The 25581-nt window shown below is 45.2% G+C and overlaps 1 protein-coding gene across 5 annotated transcripts in view; it reads left to right on the top strand.

Annotated features, from left to right (window-relative positions):
• The window catches only part of Tulp4 (TUB like protein 4), a 141415-nt gene extending 120498 nt beyond the window's left edge, over positions 1-20917 (top strand). For all 5 annotated transcript variants that reach the window (XM_052750882.1, XM_052750881.1, XM_052750884.1 and 2 more), the window contains exons 10-15: positions 3936-4080; positions 6553-6697; positions 8574-8667; positions 12577-12720; positions 14242-16754; positions 18847-20917. In XM_052750882.1, coding sequence (XP_052606842.1) covers positions 3936-4080; positions 6553-6697; positions 8574-8667; positions 12577-12720; positions 14242-16754; positions 18847-18963 — 3158 coding nt within the window. In that variant the 3' untranslated portion in view covers positions 18964-20917. The remainder of the gene's footprint in view (positions 1-3935; positions 4081-6552; positions 6698-8573; positions 8668-12576; positions 12721-14241; positions 16755-18846) is intronic.
• The last annotated feature ends 4664 nt before the right edge of the window (positions 20918-25581 follow it).

Genomic DNA, 25581 nt, shown 5'->3' with positions numbered 1-25581 from the left:
TCTGCCACCTCCCTGTGCACCCTGCCACAGAATGCACAGCATTGACCTCGATGTCCATCACCTGTCAGAGTGTCCTGCTTGGCACACTGTAGTCATCATTCTCAGGATCCTGCTTGTCCTGGAAGGAGGGAACTGGTCATCTTTGTATTCCAAAGTGCCAGACCTTGAGACAACATTGTTTCGATTAGATTTGTTTCATTATTAATATTCTCCACTTGCTAGTACCAATTCACTATTCCAGCTGTTGGACTGGCCTTTACCCCTCATTGTGTCCCTGAAGCTACCATAGCATGTGGGACCAAGGTCTCCCTAGTTCTTAAAGCAGCAGCCTTGTTCACTCTCAACCTCTCTTGGCAATGGCAGTATTTACATGTCTGCTCCAACCATGTTGGTTAGGCATTATCACAGCATTCATGGCAGTGTTCTCTACCAGTGTTCCCATATAAAATAAAAAGCAAAACAAACAAACAAACACAGTTTTCCAGTGCTGAGTGCTCATTCTTAGTCCAGATTTTTGATTTGCATCATCAACTAGTACCAAGGGTGAAGAATTGAGGGCATGCAGTCAGAAAAGAGGGCAAGGGGAAGTAGAAGACTGCACAGAATGGTTTCGGGAGGAGAGTCCTGTTGGGAGGGTGCAAGGCCAGGTACCTCAGAGCCTGCACCCTCTCCCTCTGCAGTTTCCTCTCCCAGGGGCCTTCACAGGGCACAGCTCGTAACAACTTAGGCCGAGACCGAATATGTAGGTCTCTTGGGTAAAGGGCTTGTTTTTCTCCCCCGTGCGTCTGAATTCCTCTGCAGAAGAGGCTGCTGCCTCCCAAGGCCAGACTTAGCTGCATCCTGACTTACCCGCCCGGTGCCTGGTTTTCCTTAATGGTCAGACTGCCAGCTCACTCCAAGTACAGACTGCTCAGTTGCTCACACTTCTTTGAGAAATGAAGTATTTTGTCTTAATAATTTTATAATTGTAAGTTATAAAGTGAATACACAAACACCAAGTCAGTGCCCACTTTCTGTGGTACTTGAGCCCCTGTGAACCCTGCTAGAGCACAGGATGATTTAAGTACTTGACAAGTTCATCAAATTCAAACACCTCATGACAGAAATAGAAGCTGTGTCACAAGGCACAGTCTGACTAATTGGCAACTAATGGGATATATAAAGGAGCTCAGAGGATGGAGGGGCTTTGTAACTTTGAAAAGCCGGGACTGTCTCATCATGAGAAGCTAGTTAACCCAAGACTCCACAGTGTCATTTCTCAAGATGTGATCCTTGGACCACTGTTACTGAAAGCACCTTACATTAACTGATGAGGTCAGCTGTGGGACCTGGGTTCCTTGTGAGATTTTTTTATGCACTTAACTTTATGATTTATGCTAGGAATGTTCAAGTGTCTTGACAATTAGAATTACCATTGTGGAGCTGGAAATTGAGCTTGGTTTATACAGTGCTTGTCCAACACACACAAAACCCTGAGTTCAATGCTCCTGTAAACCAGGCATGGTGTGACATAATCCTCACATTTCAGAATTGAAAATAGGAAGATCTGAAGAGCAGAGTCATCCTCATATGTTTAGTAAGTTCAAGGTCATCCTGGGATGACCTTGTCTCGTCTGTGTGTGTGTGTGTGTGTGTGTGTGTGTGTGTGTGTGTGTGTGTGTGTGTAACTAGTGTGTATTTTTATACTGTGTACTATGTGTCCCAGAAAATTTTTTAGTGAAAATCGAGAAATTTGAGGAGGCTAGGAAGGTAACTCAGGCAATAAAACCTGAATTTGATCCATCAGAAATAAACACGCACACGCACACGCACACGCACACACACACACACACACACACACACACACCCTGAGCTTGCCTCTGGTTTGAGTCATGACTAAACTTCCTTTGGTCCAGTGACTCAAATATTAAATCCCAGAAAGTGCTGTTCATTGTATATGGACTGAACCTTTTTATGTGCTCAAACTCTGACACAGCACTGTGGCTTGCTAGATACAATGTGCCTGTGCTTTGGTAAATAGCTTTAAAATGGGGGTGACAAGAGACATGTACTGGGTACCAGCCTCTTTTCTAGTTGCAGGCAAAGCTCTTTCTGTACAAAAAGGCTCCACTCTACCTGTTAACCACCATCTACTCAGAAACTCAGTGACAAGCTTGAATTAACAAACTCGTCCTTTGAAATGTCAACATCTGTTTTAAATGTTGGGATCACGTATTATTTATGTTTGAATGTTGCAATTTGATTACTTGGTGAGGTTCTTCAGAGCCTGAAATTTTGTTAGCACAACAAATTTTGAAGAATGGGGAACTAACATTAAGCGGGGGGATGGGGTATGAGGTGGGACTGGGGATTGGGTGGTAAAAAGAAGGGATATGAGAAGTGTGGGGTGGTGGAGTCAGCAAGAGACTCCTGGAGGTAGGATGCCTACTTACAGTTGGGTGTTCGGTTCACTCCGCTGCACTTTTCCTTACCCTCTCTTTGGGGCTCTAATATTCCTTCTGCTGGCCATCTAGCAAAATTACAAGGAATGGCTTCCATATGAAGAACCCATAGAGCAACCCCAAACTACCACTGAACGTCCTCACTGCCCAGAGTCTCCCTTTCAGTTCTCTGATGGAGTCAGCTGTACTGGGTAGAGTTGTCAGGCCCCAGACAGCCTGTGGCAGTTCCAGAATTGCCATTCTAGACCAATCACGCCAGAGACCTTGGCATGGACCCAACTCGGCAAGATGGTAGTTCCTGCAGACCTGGATTGGTCGGTCCTTCCCAAGTCAAAGGCAGGTTCCAGGAAGTCTGTGAACAAGTCCTTAGCCTGGTTTCCTAGTCTAGTTGAAAATTTACACAAGCCTTGGTAGGTAGTGACTGAGTGTGCTGAGGCTCAATAGTAAAATTTTTGTTTTCAGCTTTTGGCATAATGAACAGTTTTGTATATTTCTGGGATACTAAAATATTACCTATTTTAACAGCAGTAGTAGAAATTGCCTACTTCTGCTTAGAAAAGAGCATAAAAATGTAAAAAGAAAAGGACTACTTCTTTCTATTTTAACCTCTGACCTAATGTGGAAGCCAATGAAGTCCATCTGTCCTATATAGCAGTAACAGTTGCTTACTGTAAGTGAGTGTTGCATCACTAGGGTATCCTGACTGCTCGGGACATCAGGCTGTACCTGGAGTTGAAATGGGACAGCTCAGCTCTGGAGGGAAAGATATCCTGACTGTTTGAGGAGTCAGGCTGTACCTGGAGCTGGGGATAGTCTCCCTGGAGGATATAGCAATCCTGCTCCTCTCATGAAGAGCTGCTACAGCTGAGCTTTGCTCAGCCCCCTTATTTTCTGCTCCCCTTTGCTGGGTCCCTCTAAGGCAACGTCTCTGCAAGATTTTTTTTTCTGCTCCCAAGGGACATCTTAGCAAGGTTCTTCTCTGTGCCGATGAATGAAGATCTTCACCCAAGGCTCTTTGGAGAAAGATTCATTTGGGCAGGAGGAGTCCAGGAGAGTGGCTATGGAAGAACAGCCACAACTGACCAGGCAGGGTGGTTTCTATGGGATTCCTTAGGGGCGGAGTTTCTCCAGGGAGATTTTCTATTCAGGGATCGGTTAGTTTCATTGGTCAGGGGCAGGGAGGGCAAGGATCTCAGAGCCAAACTGTGTTTCTTTCACTGGCCTTTTTATCTTTTTGGCTCTAATTCTGAGGCCAGGGTATATTTCTTTCACTGGCTCTGATTCTAGGGACAAAGTGTGTTTCTTTGGCACTGGTTTCAGAGTCAGGGCGTGTTTCTTTGGTTCTGGGTTCAGGGATAAAGTGTTTCTTTCACTGGCTCTGGGTTCCAGGGTCAGGGTGGTTTCTTTAGCTGGTTCTGGGTTCCAGGGTCAGAGTGGGTTTCTTTAGCTGGCCCCTTTTTCCTACCCTTAGACATGATGGTTGGTTTCTTACAGATGAGATCTATGGGAACAGCTTGATTTCTACCGTGATTGACAGCTGTAACTGCTCAGACTCCAGCGACATTGAACTGAGTGATGACTGGGCTGCCAAGAAGTCTCCCAAAATTTCCAGAGCTAGCAAATCGCCCAAACTTCCAAGGTAACAGGCTTCCCTTGTTGTGCCTCCAACGTGACATGACATTGTTTGTTCTAGAGACAGAGTCCCATTGAAGCCGCCTGGATGAGGATTCCCAACTCTCTTAGGTCTAGATGGATGCTCAGTTGTAGAACCTGTTCTGCCCAAATAACTGTGACAACATGGGGAAGAGGAGGAAGGAAAGGAAGTGCACGCTTGCACAGCAGCAAGATCAACTCCTCTTGTTTCCTCATCACTTTTCATTCTGGAAGATTCTCCCTGGGATAATTACAGTTTTCCTTTCCTTCCTTCCCGCCTCTCTTTCTCCTCTGGGGCAGCCGTTGCTTCCCAGCTTGTGTGTTTTCCCTTCGGGTTTCAGAAGAGAAAAAAACAGTGGTTTAGAGCAGACCTGCTGTATTGAAGAGAATGCCGAGTTCTGTGCCCGTAACGCTGCCTGAGGCAGGAGGGCTGGTGTCACCACCTGGGAGAGCACTGTCTTCCTCCTGTTGCTGTCAAGGCTGTGCGACTAGACAGACAGACTCTTGCTTGTTTACAGTTCTGTGGTAGCATGTGACATCGGAGTGTGACTTACATCCCCCTTACGCATGCCCAGATGCTCATCTTTCAAACATTTGGGTCACTGGACGGTGGTGCACCAGTGTGTCTCCACCAGTTCAGGATAAAGGACATGCCCATCATCCTGGAAGGTCTTCTGTGTTTCTTGCGTTCGGTACGACTTCAGTTACTATAGATTATTATGTTTTACTGTTGAATTTCATATGAATATGGGTGCTGTTTATTAGCTTTTTTCCCCTCAACACAGTATCATGGATATCAGTGGTTTGCCTTTTTATTTTAAATCACTTTGTGAGATTATTCCATTAAAAACAAACATGTCACTACGTGCTTATACACTTTACCAATCAATGGATATTTGATAGTCCCTAGTTTAGGACTGTGATGAATAATCCATTATAAACATTTTGTGAAAATCTTATGGGGGATATTGCACTTATTTCTCTTGCATATATTCTTATGAAAGGAGTTAGAGGGTCATGAGGTGAATACATTTTAAACTTTGGTGGAAACTGTCAAGTAGCATTACAAGGTGACTGTACCAAATTAAGTTTCTGCAGCAGGACATAAGAATTCCAGCGGATTCCATTCTTACTTCCAGCTCCGTTGTCCCATTAGGAGAGTTGTCCCGTTCTGATGGTGTGCAGTGGTGTCTGACCAGTTTGACTCTGGTCTAGGAGTGATGATGCTGAGCTGAGCACTTGTCCTGGGTGTGTCAGCTTCCTTCGGCGAAGCTCCTGTCTGAATTCCTCCTTCATTCTTCACTGGGTTGGTTATTGAGTTGTAACAGAGAGAAGACTCTACGGCAGGTACACATTTCCTAGATAGTCCAATGTGTGAGGTCCTTTTGTGGTCAGTGCCTCTTGGGTTGCATTTAAGAAATCTCTGTCCATCCTAAGACCATGAGCATTCTTCCTGCCCCTTTAAAATTACAGTTTCACATGAAAATCTCAACTCTGCTTTATAGCCAAACTAATGTTTGAATATAACATGACTGAAGAGTATACAATTATTTTTACTGTCCAGCTCCTCCAGTAATATGATTCATTGTTTTGGTTTTTTCATCTAAAGTTTGTTTAAACTGCATATAAAATTATGAACTTGTAGTAAGTATTATGTTTGGCTTTTTCCACTACCGAAGCAGAGAGTCATTTACCACACATTTTGTCTCTAAATATCCTTTGAAGGTTCTACCAACTCTCTGCGACTGGTTTTTCCTTTCTTCATCTTTTCTACCTGGAGCTCCTTCTCCACAGCAGCTAAGCTAATAATCTTAGCCCACAACTCAATCCTCCATCTTCCCATCTCTCTGGAGCCAAAAGTTTCTTACCAGGTTTGAAAACAGTATACATCTGGTGCTTAGTGCATTTTCGCATAGGACATCATAAACCTTAGCAGAGTTGTTTTCATAGCACCATCTTTAGGGGGAGTAAACAAGGGAGTCGAGATAGAACATGGAGTCAGAGGCAGCACAGAAGCTTTGGATTCAGTTATTTGACTTAAATATTATAAGTGACAGTGTTAAATAGTCTGCTGAAATTCAAACTGACACAGAAGGGATTTTATAGACCACAGTGGCCTTAGGGTGAGAAACAGTCTTCCTCCTGCCATTTTCCCGGGCTGATTCTGCAAACCTGTGGCAGAAGGCATGTGGACTTTCAAGTCAGTACTGCAAGTCAGTAGGTAGAGTGTTCATTCTCTAGGCTCTTAAAGATGAATCACTTGGTCTGATCTCCATATTTTTAAACTCTGTGTATATTTCTTCATGTTTAATTGGCATTCTTTCCTAAATCAAAAGCAAGATCACTTTATGAAATTAGGGCCTTAAGCATTGAGAGCCAACCTCTACGGATGAGTATGAGAGAAAGAGGAGTCCTGGATGCAGATGCATGTTTCACCCATCCGGCTTTGTCTTCACAGGATCAGCATCGAGGCCCGTAAGTCACCCAAGCTGCCCCGGGCTGCTCAAGAGATTTCTCGGTCTCCCCGATTGCCCATGCGCAAGCCCTCCATGGGCTCGCCCAGCCTGACTCGGAGAGAGTTTCCTTTTGAGGACATCACTCAGGTAGACATGCATAGCTGACAGTGGAGCCTCCATGCTGTCTATACCCGTCAGGCTACCTGGAAGCACCACTGTCCTTCCTAACATAGCTGTCTTGTCCATTGCTACACCTGCATGCACACTGTGTGGTTCTGTTCCATGTACCTCCCTGTTGCTGGAATCTTCCTCCCAGGGAGCTCTAAGATGTATTCCCTTCTTCACTTCTGCCTCCTGGTCCTGCCGTGACACCTCAGTTCTAGGAAGGGAATGCTGGCCGTAGCCCCCACACCCTGGTCTGCCTCCTCAGCCTTTGTGCCCTGTGCCTGTGATAGGCCTAAGTCACCTTCTCCGTCTCCTCCTCATTTTTGCCCCCACTTCCGGCCCTAACTCAGTTTGTACCTCCTCAGTGAAGGCTTTTGCCCTGGCCCAGGCAACACATGTGGTGCCTAACCCCTTCTGGTGTTCTTCACACACTTCTGTGTACACACCAGGGACGGCCCAAGTTCCCCCGGGAGCTGTCTTCTTCACATCTCTATCTTAGCCACACCCACCTTGAGCAGAGCAGTGACTTTTTCAAGTGTTTTTCATTGACTTGATGAAACAAAAGGATAATTGGGAGGTTTAAAGACATAATGGTTTCAATTCAGCTGACATCTGTAGAATCTTATCAATGATAAAAAGGAGAAATGAACAAAATTGTATTCCAGTCACTTTGGTGGCCTTTTTACCTTTAAAATTTTATTTATTTTAGGTTATGTTTTTGTTATTTCACATTATGTTGTTATTACTTTGTTATTTAATTAATTAATTAGCTTGTTTGTTTGTTTGTTTTAGATATAGCTAGCAGTCCAGACTGGTCTGGAACTCAGTATACTCCTATCTCAGCCTCCCAATTGCTGAGATTACAATCCTCCACACCTGCTTTATTTATTTTCTTTTTACTTATTCTTGAGTTGAAGCCATGCTGTTTTGTCCAGGCTGGTCTCAGATTCCTACTTCATCCTCCTCACTAGTGAACTACAGACATACATCACTACTCTGAACTTGGTTGGCCTTTTTGGAAACAGGGTCTCCTCTAGCCCAGGGTGGCCTCAAACTTACCATGTAGGCAAGGATGACCTTGAACTTCTGATCCTCCCAGCCTAACCTCTAAAGTGCTAGGATTACAGGTTTGTGTCCCCAGGTCCAGTTTGTGCAGTGTTGGAGATGATGCTGGGTGGACATTCTGCAACTGACCACACCCCCAGCCCTTTAATAACCTCTCTAAAAAAGATATGTTCGCCGGGCGGTGGTGGCGCACGCCTTTAATCCCAGCACTCGGGAGGCAGAGCCAGGCGGATCTCTGTGAGTTCGAGGCCAGCCTGGGCTACCAAGTGAGTCCCAGGAAAGGCACAAAGCTACACAGAGAAACCCTGTCTCGAAAAAAAAAAAAAAAAAAAAAAAAAAAGATATGTTCATTTATGTATGTGTATGTGCTTGTATGCACTTATGTGCACCAGGTGCATACATGCGCCCACTGAGGTCTGATCTCCTGGAACTGGACTTACAGGTGGTTGTGAGCCACCTGACGTGGGTGCTAGGAATGGAACCCCTATCCTCTACAAGAGCAGCACGTGCTCGTAACTGCTGAGCCATCTCTCCAGCTGCTAATGACCCTGTAAACTGAACACATGGCCACACTGGGACAGAGCAAGCACTCCCAGTTCCATGTGCCACCACTGGGACCTGGGAGCCCATCGTGCTCTGGTTAATCTCTGATCGGAAAAGGACAGAAGTTGGACATTGATGTTTCTGGCAGTGCTCACTACAGCGCTTTTCATGTTAGTGCTCTCACTAAGTGACCAAGAGACAATGTCAAAACAGACTGAGATTCTTTCTTTTCTTCCCTCTTCTCCCACAGCACAACTATCTTGCTCAGGTCACATCTAATATCTGGGGAACCAAATTTAAGATTGTGGGCTTGGCTGCGTTCCTGCCAACCAACCTCGGTGCAGGTAAAGACTCATTCCATTTTCTTATTGTCCCATTCAGAAATCAGAATAAAAGTTACAGTTTCAACCTGTGACAGCTTAAATTAGAAAATGAGCTCTTAAGACACTATGGGGTTGGTATGTCTTTCACTGGACTCCAGCCCCGATGATGTCAGAAAAACAGACCTCTACTCATTGGCTTTTGTCCCTGGCACTTTGATTTTTTTTTTCCCCCTGATAAGCTCTGCGTTTTGAAACTAGTAAAAGTAGGAGAGCGCTAGAAGATTTCTAGCATGTGGCCATTGTGAGCAGATTCAGGGTCCAGCGTCCAGGTTCTTGGATCACAAGGAACTTCTAGAGAGAAGAAAGATGGGCATTAAAGACCAAGAAGTTAGCTGGCTGTTAAGAATGTGGTTCTTAGCAGTACATGTCTATCAATCTTGTTTTTCCTTATCTGATAAACATCCTGCCCGTGACAGGTTTGAGACACAGAAGGAAACCTATGCAAGGGAAGTGGAGGCTGGACCACAGCCCAGGCTGTGGTCTTCATTGGCATCCCTACTCAAGGTAAAGCTCGCTGCCTTTACCTTGGGGGCAGGGAAGATGTGGAAGTGCTGGAAGAGCCTTTCCATGGCAGCTCCCTTCTGCTTGCTGGGGCTTCAGAGGCACAGCGTGCTGCTCCCCCTGTCCCTGCCGCCTTCCTGCCTTGCCTTCCCTCCTTGCCCACATGTCTCTCTCGGTGAGGCCAGGTCTGCCTTGGCTCTTCATCCAGTATGTGCTCTCTGGAACCGAGTGAAAATTGTTCCTCACAAATTCTGCCTGTAGAAATCATATCCTATGTAGACCTATGCAATAAATGATTCTTGAAAACTGAAGGTTAAAAGTCCTTTTAGGATGGAGTGCAGCAGTAGAGCACTTGCCTAGCATGCTTGAAGCTCTAGGTTTGATCCCTAACACCGTTGCCCTCTCCCAGATCAAAAGACCTGTTGCCCTGCTACAGGTATTTATTTAAATAACACTTATTTAGATTTTTCATTTTCAAGGATTTTACTTCAAATAAAATTAAAGCAAATAACATAAAGTTGAATAGAATTTAGTCCTTAGCCTCACAAAAAAAAAAATGCTAAATAAGGCTTGCTCTGTATAGTGTGATGAAGAAATGAGGTAGCAGTGTGCACATGGGTTTATTCAATAAATGTTAAGTTGTAGTGCGTGAGCAATGGATCCTTCCTTCTTCTTCACCCATTTTCTTCCACAGCACAACTCTTGCCTACAAAGGAAATTTCTCACAATGTTTCGGTAACCTGAAAACCCTCTGATGACCACCAAAATACTCAGTTATTCACCTGTGTCCTTATTTGTTTAAATATCATTACCTTCATCTTAGTAAGCTGAGAACTTAGCCTTCCTAAAATAAAGATTAGGAGAAAGAACTGAGGTGAAAAGTTATTGATTAAAAAAGTTATTGATTAATTAAAGTCTGCTCTTCTGCTATGGTAACTAGAGCCACAGTTAAGCCAATAAGGACACTAAGACAGGAGCAGTGCGTGTCTTTGGGGCCATGCTGTTCCAGTGTGAATTAGTAGAGTGTCAAGACAAAAGCTTCACTATTCTCCTAATCATTTACTTTAAAAAAAATTTATGTGCATTGGTGTTTTGCCTACGTGTATGTCTGTGTGAGGGTGTCGGATCCCCTGGAACTGGAGTTGCAGACAGTTGTAAACTGCCATGTGGGTGCTGGGAATTGAACCTGGGTCCTCTGGAAGAGCAGCCAGTGCTCTTAACTGCTAAGCCTTCTCTCCAGCCCCTTAATCGTTGACTTTTTAAAAAAGAGCATTTGGTCCATATAGTTGCTATTGCCAAGCTTAAAGAGTTTCCCACTTGATTATAGTACAGAAGTCAACTTTTGGATTCAAGAAAGTATACTGTTCATGTTACACTGTTAGTTATTTCAGATATGATATATAATGTGCTTAGAAAATGAGTATTCCCTATATTTAATAATTTGTTTCCTTCAATTAGAACAGACTTAGCCAACAACGAGTGAAAGAGAGACTGAGTGGGGGAGGGGGCAAATTGAATATAAAGATTCATTGAGGGAGAGGGCAGCAAGAGGGTCTGGCTCAGTCCTCCGTGGCACCGCCCCCTTCACCACCATCCTCCTCCTCTTCCTCCGCATCTGAGACGGTCTCACTCTGTAGCTCTCCCGCTTTCTTGTTGAACGTGCATCCTCTGCTGATCAAGGGTGAGAAGCCACACAGCTCCAGGGTCATGTCCTCTGTGAACATGATCTGTTTGCTGGGGGCCCCGGAAGCTCATTGCTGTGCCTGGGTCTGCTCACATTTGTCATCACCTCTAGTCCTTGTTAGGGCCTGTGACTGTGGGGTATCTGGACTGGTCCATGAACTTGCTTTAGTTTTAACTTTTCACATAACTTAAGAGCTATGTAAAAGCTATATTAAAGGGGAACATAAAGTTAAAAAAGTAATAATAAAGCTTCCTGTCATTACTGCAGTCTGCCTAGTTTTTCTCCCCTGGAGGCAAGTGATGTCTGTAATCATTCCTTAATTTAAAAAAAAAAAAATGTTCATGGGAGCTGGAGAGATGGCTCAGAGATTAAGAGCACTGGCTGTTCTTCCAGGGTCCTGAAACCTGAATTCCCAGCAACCACATGGTGGCTCCCAACCATCTAGAGTGAGATCTGGTGCCCTCTTCTGGCTGGCAGGCAGAACACTGTGTACATAATAAATAAATCTTTTTTAAAAAACTGTTCTTTACTGATCTAATAAAGCATAGCTCTTTTGCACTAACTCAGAACAATATGGAACTTTTCCACCAATGTCCGTATTCTGTATTATGGGCAAGAGTGGTGAGACTGTGAATGAATGAATGTGAATCTCCTCTCAGTTTGGGTGGGAGAAGACACCTCCCGAGGGGCAGCCTCGGACAGAGGGCGCAGCAAAAGCTGCTGCTTCTAGGGCAGTGCCGGTTTGTCAGACCACACTAGTTGAGGGGCAGTGTAGAGGGAGGGTGTGGCTTCTCTTCCCGGAAGATGCTGAGCACAAACAAGTACATGTGTGTGGCACTTGTTTCATAGGAAAAAACAGCTTCATAGGAAAGAGTTTTAAACATAGCAGATGGGCCAGGAGAATTGCTCATTGGGTAAAGGCACTCGCACAAAGGCTAGGCAACGTAAGTTTGATCTCCTAATTCTGTGAGACTATGGGTCACGTGTGTAATGACATACATATGTCTGTATGTATGTGCATACAGACAAACACACATTCACAATTAAATTAATAAATTTTTAAACATAAAAGAGAGTTGGCAAAAACCTAGCCTTGTTTTTAACCTGCTTATGAAGATTCATAATTTTTAAATTAATTTTCTTTTCTATTTAATTTGCAACTTAGGCTTTCTCCTAACTGTTCATGTTAGTCAAATTAAATCTTCAGGTTTAAACATATTCTGCAAATCACTAAAGGTGAAAGTCAGTAAGATAAGAACTCGATCCTGAACAGCAGCAGCTCTTTATGCATCTGTGGTACCCTAGTCCCACAGATGTCAAAAAGCTCCTAAGCTTGGCACTCTTGGCACACTACTGTTTCAACTAAATTATACTTCTGGTTGCAAATGAAGCTTTTAAAGATGTATTTTTCCTACATCTGCTCATTGAAAGAAAGGGTTTAAGTATAAGGTATGTTTTCGGCATTTAAAATTTGTGGTTCTGTAGACAGAGTAAGAATTTGCCAATCCCACATGGCTCTGTATCCATCAGAAGAAGCTATGAGCTCCACTCAAGCTCCTGGTCCAGCCTGTGCAGATCTGCCTGCCAGCAGAGAGATCCCCAGCCCTCCCTTTCTCTCCGTCACACTGCTAACTCTGGCTCTCCACTGATGTGCCTCCATTAACTGCGCGTCTCTCTTCCACCAGTAATCTATAAAACCAGCCTGCTGCATCTCCAGCCGCGGCAGATGACCATTTATCTCCCAGAAGTTAGGAAGATTTCCATGGACTATATTAACCTACCTGTCTTCAACCCAAATGTTTTCAGTGAAGATGAGGACGATTTACCAGGTGTGTCCCATCCGTGGACTTGTCTGTCACCGTCCCTGTCCTTGTGTATCATGCAAGGGGGTAGAGTCCAGTGGTCACTGAGTCCAGTGGTCACCGAGTGCAGTGCTGGCGCAGTTAGAAAAGGCCCGCCTCCTCAGTGAGCTTAGAAGACATGGTGTGCCTGGGAGGAAAACCACCAGAGCATGGTTGGTTGAGGTAGCAGTGACACGTGACAGTTCACAGAGCACTTCTCACACCATGTGTCGTCATTCTTTGCTTTCTGTTGGTTATATAAACACCATGACCAAAAGCAACTTGGGGAGGAAAAGGTCTATTTCACCTCACAGCTTACAGTCAGGGCAGGAACTCAAAGCAGGAACCTCGAGACAAGAGCTTAAGCTAGAAGCGCTGTGTGGAATCAAAACTAAACTGTCTCTGTAGCCTCACCCAGCCTCCATCCTTGTTATCCCTGCTTAGAGAGCATCTCTCTAGAGGCCTGGAGTGCTCCTAGATTCCAGCTCCTCATGCCTGCCCTCTCTGCAGGACTCAGAGCCTTTGCATTTGAACACCCCTTCCAGGTTGCAAAGCAAGTCTCCTCAGAGGCCTGGCTTGAGTTAGAGATGCTATTTATCACACAGTTTTTAAATTTTACTTTACAAACTGTGGGCTTTAAGATTTGTTTACTGTAGTGGGGATTCTTAAACGGTTCTGTTTTGTTTATAGATCAATGAGTTGTCTCTATTCTCAGTTACTCAAGGGCACTTGAGAAACATTCCCTTTTTTAAGTACAAGCCCACTGGTAATTTTGTAGAAATGGACTCTACTTCCAACATTAGTACCCACCCTTTGGTGAATGAACGTTAGGTACTTAAGCTAGTCCAGAGTTTCCAGTTTAGATACAGCATGCACGTTCCCTTTGACAAGCTCTGTTCTCCCAGATGCAGTGAAGAGCTTTCTCCACATTCAGTTGCTGCCACAGCTCCCAGGGCTGTGTGTAGTGCTCAGCCGAGAGGATGGAATGCACAACCTCAGGGCTCACAGACACTGCTTAAAACTCCACAGAGACTCCACACGTCATTGCTCCCTGGGACCAGAGAGAGGTCAGCGAAGGAATGATAGGAAGCTTGAGGTGGGACCCAGATTCCTGTAGCCAGAGGATGAGCTAGCCCAGTGGAGGCCCCAAGGAAGAGGCAGTTACAGGCCCTGAGGCCAGGCTTAACTTTTGATACCTTGGTGGCTGCAGTCTGCATTTCTGTATGACGGTATTATTCAGGCATGTGGTACCAAATTCAGAAGGTTCAAAAATGCTCATTGAGATGCTCTGACAGTGCCTCAGCCCACGTTCAGCAGGCTGGCTTTGTGTTCTTCCAGAAATGTTAGGGAAGCTTTGTGAACAGCCTGATTGTCTTCAGCCAAGCACATGTCAGTCTTAATGTTGCATTTTGCTTGCAAAAGATCAGATAAATCCAAGCATGCTGCTTATTCTGACCCAATTCCACAACATTGTTTTGCAGCCAGTTCTTTTTTCTTATTTTCTTGCAGTTACTGGAGCATCGGGTGTCCCTGAAAACAACCCACCTTGTACCGTGAACATCCCTATTGCACCAATCCACAGCTCAGCCCAAGCTCTGTCCCCCACACAGAGCATAGGGCTGGTGCAGTCCCTGCTGGCCAATCAAAATGTGCAGCTGGATGTCTTGACCAATCAGACAACAGCTGTGGGGGCAGCAGAGCATGCAGGTGATGCTGCCACCCAATACCCAGTTTCCAGTCGCTACTCCAATCCTGGACAGGTGATTTTTGGAGGTGTCGAAATGGGCCGCATCATTCAGAACCCTCCTCAGTTGCCTTTGCCGCCACCGCCACCGCCGCCGCCACCACAGCCACAGCCACAGGGACCTCTGCAGCTGTCTGTGGTGGACCATGAGCACCTGCAGAAGTCAGCCAAGGCCCTGCGGCCAGTGCCTCAGCTGGCAGCTGAGGGGGATGCAGTGGTTTTCAGTGCTCCCCAGGAGGTCCAGGTAGCAAAGATGAATCCCCCACCCCCCTACCCAGGAACCATCCCTGCTGCCCCCACCACAGCAGCACCTCCACCCCCTCTGCCACCACCGCAGCCCCCAGTGGATGTGTGTCTGAAGAAGGGAGATTTCTCCCTCTGCCCTCCGGCAGCGCACTACCAGCCTCCCCTAGGCTATGAAAGGATTACCACCTTTGACAGCAGTGGCAATGTGGAAGAGGTGTGCCGACCTCGCACTCGGATGCTCTGTTCCCAGAACACCTACACCCTTCCTGGTCCAGGTAGTTCTGCTACCTTGAGACTCACGGCCACTGAGAAGAAGGTCCTCCAACCCTGCACCAGTGCCACTCTGAACCGCCTGACTGTCCCTCGATACTCCATCCCCACAGGGGATCCACCTCCATACCCTGAAATTGCTAGTCAGCTGGCCCAGGGACGGAGTGCTACTCAAAGACTGGACAACAGTCTCATCCATGCCACCCTACGAAGGAACAACCGTGAGGTTGCACTTAAGATGGCCCAGCTAGCTGACAGCTCCCGCCCCCCACTGCAGCCCCTGGCCAAGCCTAAGGGTGGCCCCAGTGGGGCTGTGGCACAGCTCCCAGCAAGGCCTCCACCTGCCCTGTATACCTGCAGCCAGTGCAGTGGAGCCGGGTCCAGCTCACAGCCAGGTGCAACCCTGGCCCATGCTATCAGCACCTCCCCTCTGGCCTCCCAGTCCTCCTACAGTCTGCTGAGCCCTCCGGACACCTCCCGGGATCGTACTGACTATGTCAATTCAGCCTTCACAGAGGACGAAGCCCTGTCCCAGCACTGTCAGCTGGAGAAGCCTCTGAGGCATCCCCCACTTCCTGAAGCTACTGTCACAGTGAAGCGGCCTCCCCCTTACCAGTGGGACCCTGTGCTGGGTGAGGATGTTTGGGTTCCTCAGGAAAGGACAGCACAACCTGCAGTGCCCAACCCCTTAAAACTGTCCCCTCTGATGCTAGGGCAAGGCCAGCACCTGGACGTAGCTCGAGTGCCCTTTGTGTCTCCCAAGTCTCCGTCCAGCCCCACTGCCACCTTCCAGACGGGGTATGGCATGGGAGTGCCATATCCAGGCAGCTATAACAACCCCTCTTTGCCTGGAGTGCAGGCCCCATGCTCCCCTAAAGATGCCCTGTCGCCAGCACAGTTTGCACAACAGGAGTCTGCTGTCGTTCTTCAGCCAGCGTACCCACCCAGTCTTTCCTATTGCACCTTGCCCCCCACATACCCAGGAAGCAGCACATGCTCCAGTTTACAGCTGCCACCTATCGCCTTGCACCCTTGGAGTTCCTACAGCACCTGCCCGCCCATGCAAAATCCCCAGGGCACTCTCCCCCCCAAGCCCCACTTAGTGGTGGAGAAGCCTCTTGTGTCCCCACCACCTGCTGAGCTCCAAAGCCACATGGGCACAGAGGTGATGGTAGAGACTGCAGACAATTTCCAAGAAGTGCTCTCTCTGACAGAGAGCCCTGTCCCCCAGAGAACAGAAAAGTTTGGAAAGAAGAACCGGAAGCGCCTGGATAGCCGAGCAGAGGAAGGAAGTGTCCAGGCCATCACTGAGGGAAAAGTAAAAAAGGATGCGAGGACTTTGAGTGACTTTAATTCTCTCATCTCCAGCCCCCGCCTGGGGAGAGAGAAGAAGAAAGTGAAAAGTCAGAAAGACCAACTGAAATCCAAGAAGTTGAACAAGACGAACGAGTTCCAGGACAGCTCCGAGAGCGAGCCTGAGCTGTTCATCAGCGGGGATGAGCTGATGAACCAAGGCCAGGGCAGCAAGAAGGGGTGGAAGAGCAAGCGGAGCCTGCGGACCGCCAGCGAGCTGGAGGAGTTCAAGTGCCGCAAAGCCAGCGAGAAGGAGGATGGGCGGCTGGGCAGCCAGGGTTTCGTGTATGTGATGGCCAACAAACAGCCTCTGTGGAACGAAGCCACCCAGGTGTACCAGCTGGACTTTGGAGGAAGAGTGACCCAGGAATCTGCCAAGAACTTCCAGATCGAGCTGGAGGGGCGGCAGGTAAGGAGACTAGCCACTGAGCAAATGGGCCAGTGCTGTGGACTGGAAGAACAGGCCCTTAAAAGGCCAGGCAGGAAGCACAAAATAACTCACACCCCTTGAGTGGAACTAGTTGGTTCAGGTTCTAATTCTCAGAGTACCTTCTCGTGTACTTTAAGTCCAAGTGATGCATGCACATTAGTCAGATGATTCCATGAGATCAGAAAGAAAAACCACAGGCCCCAACCATTCCTTTACCACCTGCCCTTCATTCAGGTGCAGTGTCTCCTGGAGTTTGGGATTTTCTTGCAACTAGAGTTTTCCTGCCTGGCCCGCAGTCAGGACAAATCTCTGTCACCAGCCAGTCCCAGAGCCGCTCAGACCCAACCAAGTAAACACAGAGACTTATATTGTTTAAACTTTTTTGCCTTTGCAGGCTTCTTGCTAACTGTTCTTATATTTTAAATTAATCCATTTCTATAAATCTATACCTTGCCACATGGCTCGTGGCTTACCGGCATCTTCACATGCTGCTTGTCATGGCGGCGGCTGGCAGTGTCTCTCTCCACCTTCTTGTTCTCTCCTTTCTCCTCTCTGTTAGTCCCGCCTATACTTCCTGCCTGGCCACTGGCCAATCAGTGTTTTATTTATTGACCAATCAGAGCAGTTTGACATAGAGGCCATCCCACAGCATTTTCTGGTATCTGTCGTTATATTTGTAAAGAACATACATTTAATTTATTGGTATTTCTGTTTTAGCCATCATATGCTGTCTTCCTCCTGTGTAACTCTCGACTGGATTGTGCCATCTGCTTCCCTCAGGAGTTGGCAAACCTGGCTTTGCTTCCTCAATCAGTGCAGTTTGGATAGAGAGGTTATAATATATACAGTACCCCTTCTTCTGCAGTTTGGATAGAGAGGTTATAACATATACAGTACCCCTTCTTCTGCAGTTTGGATAGAGAGGTTATAATATATACAGTACCCTTCTTTCTCAGCTGCTTATTACCCTGCCTCCCCTGCCTCGTGTGCACACATGAGAACTGCCCCCTCTTTCCCAGTTTAAGCAGTAGGCATTAGTGACTGCATTATGTCAGTAAGTAATTAATGACTGAGCCTTGTATGAGTTTTTCCTAAATGTTTTAATTACCTAGTTATTGTTTGTTTATTTCTCTGTCTATTGCTAATCCATCCTCTAGTTCTCTAATAGAAGGCAAGTAAATCGTGTTTCTTACATCACGGATGGCCTCTAACCCTGCCACCTCAGTTCATCTCTTGACCGTCCTGAGAAGTCCATCCATTTTAAATTTCATTTTTACTTAATTAATTCACCAAATATTTGTACTGCCTGCTGTGTGCCTGGCAGTTTCTAAGCCAAGAATCAGCAAACTGGCCCATGGATCCATCTAGCCCCTTTTCTCTGTTTGTAAATAAAGTTTTATTGAAACACAGTTCTTCTACTTATATCTACAACTACTTTTATCACAAGCAAAGTTGAGTGGTTCTACAGAGTATATTAATTACAGGCCTAAAATGTTTATCAGCACTTTACAGAAAGCTTGCCAGCCCTTATTCTAAGTGAAATTAAGAATATTGAGAGACATGGAAGTAACTGTTCTCATATGTCTTTCAAAAAGGGGAGAAAGACTACAAAGAAATGAGTGTGTATCCTGTGCTGTGATGTAGTAATCTCATGTTCTGAGGCCACAGGAAGTGCCAAAGTCACAAGTTGAACAGGGAAAGGAGGAACATGGTGGAAAGGAGGATGTGATATTCTAGAAAAGTGACCAGGGAAGCCTGCTCCGAGGCAGAGACCTCGGACAAAGATGGCATATCTCTGGTCTCTCTCAGAACATGGAGTCTTCTTTTCTCTTCCCTGGAGAACCCACTTTAGCTCACCTGTGGCACTCAAGTGAGCTCCTTGTCTTCCCTTACATTATCACCCATGACCCTCTGTCCTCTTCCCTATAAACCTGTAGATAGAGAAGCCCTGTCAGATTCAGTGACATGGTCTCTAGACCTCTCCTGGACGATGCTGTCTGCCTCCCTCGGAGTTGGCACATCTGTCTGGCTGCTGCTCACTGCCTCTTCCTTTCACGCGCTCCTTCCCTAGGTGATGCAGTTTGGACGGATTGATGGTAACGCCTACATCCTAGACTTCCAGTACCCCTTCTCGGCTGTGCAGGCTTTCGCCGTCGCCCTGGCCAACGTGACTCAGCGCCTGAAGTGAACAGACAGATGCAGGAGGAGACATGCCAGGAGCTGTCGGAGGAAGACATGCCGCTGCTGCTGCAGCTGCCCAGGAGGAGTGGGGACCGTGCGGGAGAAGCAGCCAGCAGGCCAGGAGGGCGCTGATCTTAGGCATGGTCGTTGTCCACTTACCCTTACTGTCCTCCTTTCTTCTTTGGATAGAGTGGTGTTTGAAAGCCAAGACTGTGAGCTCTCTTGTGTCCTTGAAGGCAGTGTGGCTTGGCTATAGAATGTTTTACTGGTTTACTTTTCAGTGACTAGGACAAGGGCCTTTGGAAAGAAGACAGAATAGCTTCGAGCCTGCTCTTCTTTTAGACGTAGGGAGCGTGTGTTAGTGTTCATTCTTCATGGCATCTGGCCTCGGTTACCCTTCCAACATTATCACTAGTGCAAAACAAATTTTCTTTCAACACAACCAAAACTCTGGAGGAGTCAGCTTGTCTTGTGGGGAGGACAGTGCTTAGTTCACACACATGTGCTGCTCACTAGAAGGTACCTATATGAGTGAAGGACACATATGCAAATGCCTTGTGCTCGGCTGATGTAAGCCAAGGTGTGACTATGAGGAGAGACACTGCCCTTGGAGACAGACCTACAGCACTGCACAGACACCTGGGTGAGTTGGTGGTATGGCTTGTGCAAGGCTATTCTCTTCCAAGGATACTGGTTGGAAATCCCACTAGTTTCTTGACAAAGTCAGAATTTCATCTGACTTTGGGAGAAGGTAGGAGCTGTCAGTGGGTAGATCCAGACTTGGGCAAAGCTGGACTTATATCACATTCATCAGAATGGTCCATCACCAGGTACCTTCACTTGTCAAGAAACCTCCTTTGTTTGTTTTAATCCAGAATATTTTACTATAAACATCTTTCTCTTTAGGTCTCATTGCTCTGCCTTTTCAAAAGTGTGAAGGAGACACCACTCCTTCCCTTGGCCACATTAAAATTCAGTTGATTCGAATGCTTTCCTTCAATTATAAGTGTGATCAAAATATTTGTACATTTCCCAGGATATTAAAAGATAAAGCTATGGTCAGCTCTTTGGGAAAAGCTCCACAGTATTCTCTATGGGAAAAGGAACCATCTTTGGGTGTATAGACTGTACTGGAAGAGGAACCACTGGAAAACCTTGTTAAGACGTCCAACGTAGGTAGTTGGCTGTCTGTACTTCATTCCTCCTGTCTGTAGAGCCTTTGCCCGGTTTCTTCTCCTCGTGGGAACACACCTTGGGCAAATGTCCAGACCTTATAGTAAGAAGCAGTTCACGTTGTTGTGGTTCTTAGCTGTGGTGTTGTTCGTCACCAGAGCACAGGAACTGTCTGCTGGCTTTGACTAAGTCTGGGTTTTATTTGAAAACTGACAAGTGGAAGATGCTACAGGAAATTCTTTTCAGCTGAAACATTGTTTGTGTTTTTGTTTTTTCTTGTGTTTGGTTTAAGAATTAGAAAAGAAACTATCTGGTTTCTTGATCTGAGAAAATTAAATGACTTCTCATTCTTTCCAAATTCCAAAGAAACACTAACAAGGACTTCTCCCAGCAGATACTGGAGTTTTCCTATTATAGTTTAAAATATGGGAGCTGATTCTCAAGGGTCAGTTGTCCCAGCAAGAGTTGATTAGTCCATTGGAAATGACTGTGTTGGTTTACCTACGTTTCTGTAGCTTGATAAAGGTGTATCAGTGCTTATCATTAGTTGTGCAATACGGTTGTAGCCTTTCAGTTTATGAAATAATTTAAATGCAATTTCCTTTGTTTTGTTGTCTGAGAGATAGTTATTTATCTTGTTCTTTATAGTATTCTTGGAAACTATTTTGTTAACTATGTATTGGTGACTTATGCCCATTTCATTATTTATTTAGAAAAATAGTACCTTTGTAATGACTTATTTGGTGGCAATATATTTTGCTGCAAAAAATAAAGAGAATATGACAAGATTTTTTTTTTTTTTTTTTGCTGGATAATTTGTAACTTTCTTGAGAATTGGGAGAAAATCCTATTGACCTTAAAAAATAAATTCACTCTTTATGTCAGTATTGATTATATGCAAAATAGGCTATTTCTTTGAGATAGCATACCCTAAGGTAATATTTTTCCTTATTTTGAAATTTTTAGTTAAAAATAAAAAGTGAGCCGGGCGGTGGTGGCGCACGCCTTTAATCCCAGCACTCGGGAGGCAGAGCCAGGTGGATCTCTGTGAGTTCGAGGCCAGCCTGGTCTCCAAAGCGAGTACCAGGAAAGGCACAAAGCTACACAGAGAAACCCTGTCTCGAGAAACCACAAAAAAAAAAAAAAAAAAAAAAAAAAAAAAAAGTGATAGGACATAAGGAAAAGGGAGACCTTAGATAGAGTAGCAAAAGAGGGAGCTTAATCAATAATCTTCAAAATGTTTTTAGTTCTAACTGGCTTTTTGCAAAAACTGCAAAAGTTATACTTACAACCTTGCTAGATAAGATCAAATATGGAGGAAATCGTCTCTGAAAGGTATTTTTCATCCATGGAGGTGCAGGTTTCCTGTCTTGGATGATGCTTGACCTGTGAGCTGCGGAATAGAGCGAGAATGTCTGCCACCCTCTAGACTCCTCTCCCAGTCTGAGGAGGAGGAGTCTCAGGTACCACGTGTACAGTAGGCTGCTGGCTGCAGCAGTCAGGACACAGTGTCACGTAAGATAACTGCTTCCTTTCAAAATTGCATCATCTAGTCGACATCATTGGGTTAAATTCTCCTCAAGTTAAGACTTCAAGTAACAGAATTCTAGGTACTTCATGGTTATTAACAGCAGTTTGTGAATGATGCAATGTCTCATTGGATCCCTAAATTAAAAAACAGTCAACTCCATAAAGACTTGTAGAAAAACAGTATATATATATATATATATATATATATATATATTTTTTTTTTTTTTTTTTTTTTTTTTTTTTTTGGTTTTTCGAGACAGGGTTTCTCTGTGTAGCTTTGCGCCTTTCCTGGAACTCACTTGGTAGTCCAGGCTGGCCTCGAACTCACAGAGATCCGCCTGGCTCTGCCTCCCGAGTGCTGGGATTAAAGGCGTGCGCCACCACCGCCCGGCGAAAAACAGTATATTAATAAACAAAAACCAGCATTAGATTTGTTTGGCTCTAACCTCATCAAACCAGAGGTCATAGGTGTTTGTAACAGTTACCCATTTGAATCTATATCCTGAGAAAAACTGGACCAAATAAGCTAGGAATACTCAGAGCTCGAATGGACACAGGAAGCAAAAGCTCATGCATGTTGGTCCTTTTCATCCACACTCCTGCTCCCCTGTGTAATGTCCATTCTGTCATCAAAGGTCAGGGGGCCAAGGTCGAATTGCTCTGTCACAGGGGTGGAGAGTGACTCTGGGCAAGCCCTGGGGGTGTCTGGCCTCCTTTGTCCATCTCTTAAATGAAAGGGATGCCTATGCAAACTTGAAAACTCCATTCTAGCTCCAGTAGCCTAATTCAGCAGCTCATCTTCCCCTTCATGAGGGTGAAAGTATGTTTCAAAACATGGTCTTTTTGTAGAAAAAAAAAATTCTTTTCCTGAGTCAAAGCTGTCTACTTGAACAGAAACCAGCATATTTACCATGTCTTTGAAAGTTCACCCCTAAAATGTGTTTGGAACCATGTTTAGTCTACTAAAATTACAGAAGCACCAAATCCAAGTACAGTGGAAGTCCCCATGAGGGTGCTCTCCTCAGAGGGCTCCCGGAAGTAAAATGAGGGACTGTATTGGGAACGGGTTCAGAAAGGAAAGGAGTGTCACTCACAGCATTTAGAGCATTCATGTGTAAGAGTACTACACCTTTTCAAAAGATTTTCTGAGAAAGGGACCTGTGGGAAGGGAACCCGTGCTGTCCCTGTCTGGGCTGTGGACGGGTTGACAACATTAGCTGTTTCCCAGCTGTCCTTTGAGTCCCTGGACTTGATGACAGCATACATTTCAGAACTCTCCACCACTATGTATCTGTCTCCTTATCTCTGGCTTATAAGCTCTGGAGGACGGGCTTATTTTGTTTCCATTTTTTTTTTTCCGGCTTTGTGCAGTTTTCTTGTGACTTTAACTGATCTGTATTTTCTGTTTACAAGTTGATTTTTAAGGGGAAGGGTAGGGTTTTAGGATCTTGTTTATTGTAGATAATTTTTTTCTCGTGTTGTAGAAAAGCATGGGTTATACATTCGAGTGGAAAAGGCATTGTACTATTTACCAAAGGTGTGTTGTTTGCATTTGTTTATAAATGCATTCTTTTAGTCCTATAAACTTGGACATAATTTCCAAGTTTGCTACTGTTGCTACTGCTGGCATCTATCTTTCTCCTGCTCTCATCTTTTTATTCTCATAAATGTGCATTGTGGGGTGCATAGGTCACAGACCAGACGAGACCACCAGCATGTTCTTGTCCACACTTTGGGAACAGCGTGCACTGTTTTGTACACGTCAGCCCCCATCCCTGCCATGTTGGTTTTTATCTTTTTTCCGTTCAGCATCTTGCTTTGTCTAACTTTGCAGACGAGATCTGTTGGCAGTCACCATTGCTTTCCAGTGAGCTCTCCTGTCTCTGCCTGTCTTGGTTGGCATTGTAGGCTCGATTGTGCAGGAGGAAGTACGCTAGGATTAATGGTTTCCATTCAGAGTGATGCCGTTTGTCTGAATTATTTTGCCTGTGTTATTGAGATGGGTTACTCTCATTTTTTTCTTGATGATTTGAAATTGTAAGATTTGTCCAGCTATTGCTTAATAAAATTTTGCAGATCCAAAAAAAAAAAAACCCAGTTATATGTGTGTCAAGTTTGAATTATAGGTCTTGGGTCATTTGAGAAGAAATTTCCTTTTCCATTGGCATGACCCCAGTTGCTTCAGGGGTCCCCCAGGAAATGCCAACGTGACTGGGAACACTGAAATGTCCCTGCCATTCCACTACTGAGTTTGAGAGGTAGGATTATGTTGTCTACTTGGTGAATTGCTTTAACTTTTTATTTTTTCTTCTTTTTGAAAAAGACTCCAGTTAAGAATGCATGTATAATCTGGGATGACACTGAATTTACCAGATTGTGTAGCCTGATTTATGCTACTTACTAATTTTTTCTAATAAATGTTTAGTTATATCATAGGGGCAGAAGTGAATGCATCTGTATAGTACCTAAAAGATCAGAGGTGCCAAAGAAGTTGACACCTTAGTTACTTTGTGGGAAACTATTAAAACTCAGTTTTAAGTCATTTTGCTAACACACACCAGTGTAACTGTTGACTGGTACGAAGTGCTTGCAAGCCTCCTTTCTCTTTAGCCATGGGTATGGGGACTGGAGTATTGGGAACATATGGACAAGCACTTTCCAGTGTCTGTCTACAGAACACTGGCATGCTCACTGGGGCTTAAGGGGCCAGAAGAACACAGACCTGCACAACGCCAGCACAACCTAATTATGAATTATTCTAAAATAATTACGGGATTATAAATCAGTGCTTTATAGAACCAAAAGATGACCTACTTCCTATCTCATTTTGTTATGAGTGTTCATGAGCATTGGGGAATATTCATGACATCTTCACTTAAACCAAGTACCAAGTCCTCCTGCCCACTAACATTCTCAGCACCTAGCTCCTCCCTGGGCCTGCTGGAAGGAGATACGTCCAGGGTTTGTACTACCACCAAGTCACTTGTCATCTTTGGAACAGTTCAGTCAAGGCAGCTTTTCTAAGAATGATTTATGACTTTTAAAGATTTGATTTTACTTTGTATGTAAGAGTATTTTGCCTGCATGTATGTGTGTACACCACGTGGGTGCCTACTGCCCGTCGAAGTCAGAAGCATTCGTTTGAGCCCCTGGAACTGGAAGTTATGGACAGCTGAGACCCACCATGTGAATGCTGGGAATCAAACCTGTTTGCTCTGCAAGAGCAAAAGGTGCTCTCAACCACCGAGCCAACTCTCTAGCCTGCATGATTTATTTTTAACATCCTGGAAAGAGAACTTGGAAAATCTCCATCTATAAACTCAGTTTAGAAATGTTGTGTTCTATTATTTAGTTTTAATTACCTTTTCCTAGAAACATAGGGGATAAGTTTCCATCTAGCCCCAAAAATTGAGTGTGAAGAGGAGTGCCTGCCTCAAGGAGACTGCAGTGTAGTTTCCCAAGGATGTAGAAATACTAACCAGAGCATGATGCCCTGACTTCACTTGGAAGAAGATGCCGTTCACCTCTCTTTTTATAAGGACAAAATTGGATCATTGAAGAGGTTGAAATGATTGCTGGATTCCATAGACAAAAGCCAGTCCTGAAACTGAATCCAAGGTTTCTGGGTCACATTAGTGAGGAGACCTCAATTATTCCTACATTCTCACTTTCTTCTTTATTTGGTTTGAGACAAAGTCTCCATATATCCCCAGCTCTCCTGGAACTAGCTGTGTGGACCAGGCTGGCCTCACTCCTAAAGATCCACTTGCCTCTGCCTTCTAAGTGCTGGTATTAAAGGCATGTGCTGTGCCAGACCAGCTCCCCACTTCTGTTTAGTAACCACCTATTCGTAATCAGTCACCTATGATGGGCTATCCTTGGCTCTTCCCTAATGGGCTTGTCCGTTCCGGAGGTGTTCTCA

Source organism: Peromyscus californicus, unplaced genomic scaffold (genome assembly GCF_007827085.1).
Source record: "Peromyscus californicus insignis strain IS unplaced genomic scaffold, ASM782708v3 Scaffold_22__1_contigs__length_63687245, whole genome shotgun sequence".
Classification (NCBI taxonomy): Eukaryota; Metazoa; Chordata; class Mammalia; order Rodentia; family Cricetidae; genus Peromyscus; species Peromyscus californicus.
This window is presented reverse-complemented; position numbering and strand designations above follow the sequence as displayed.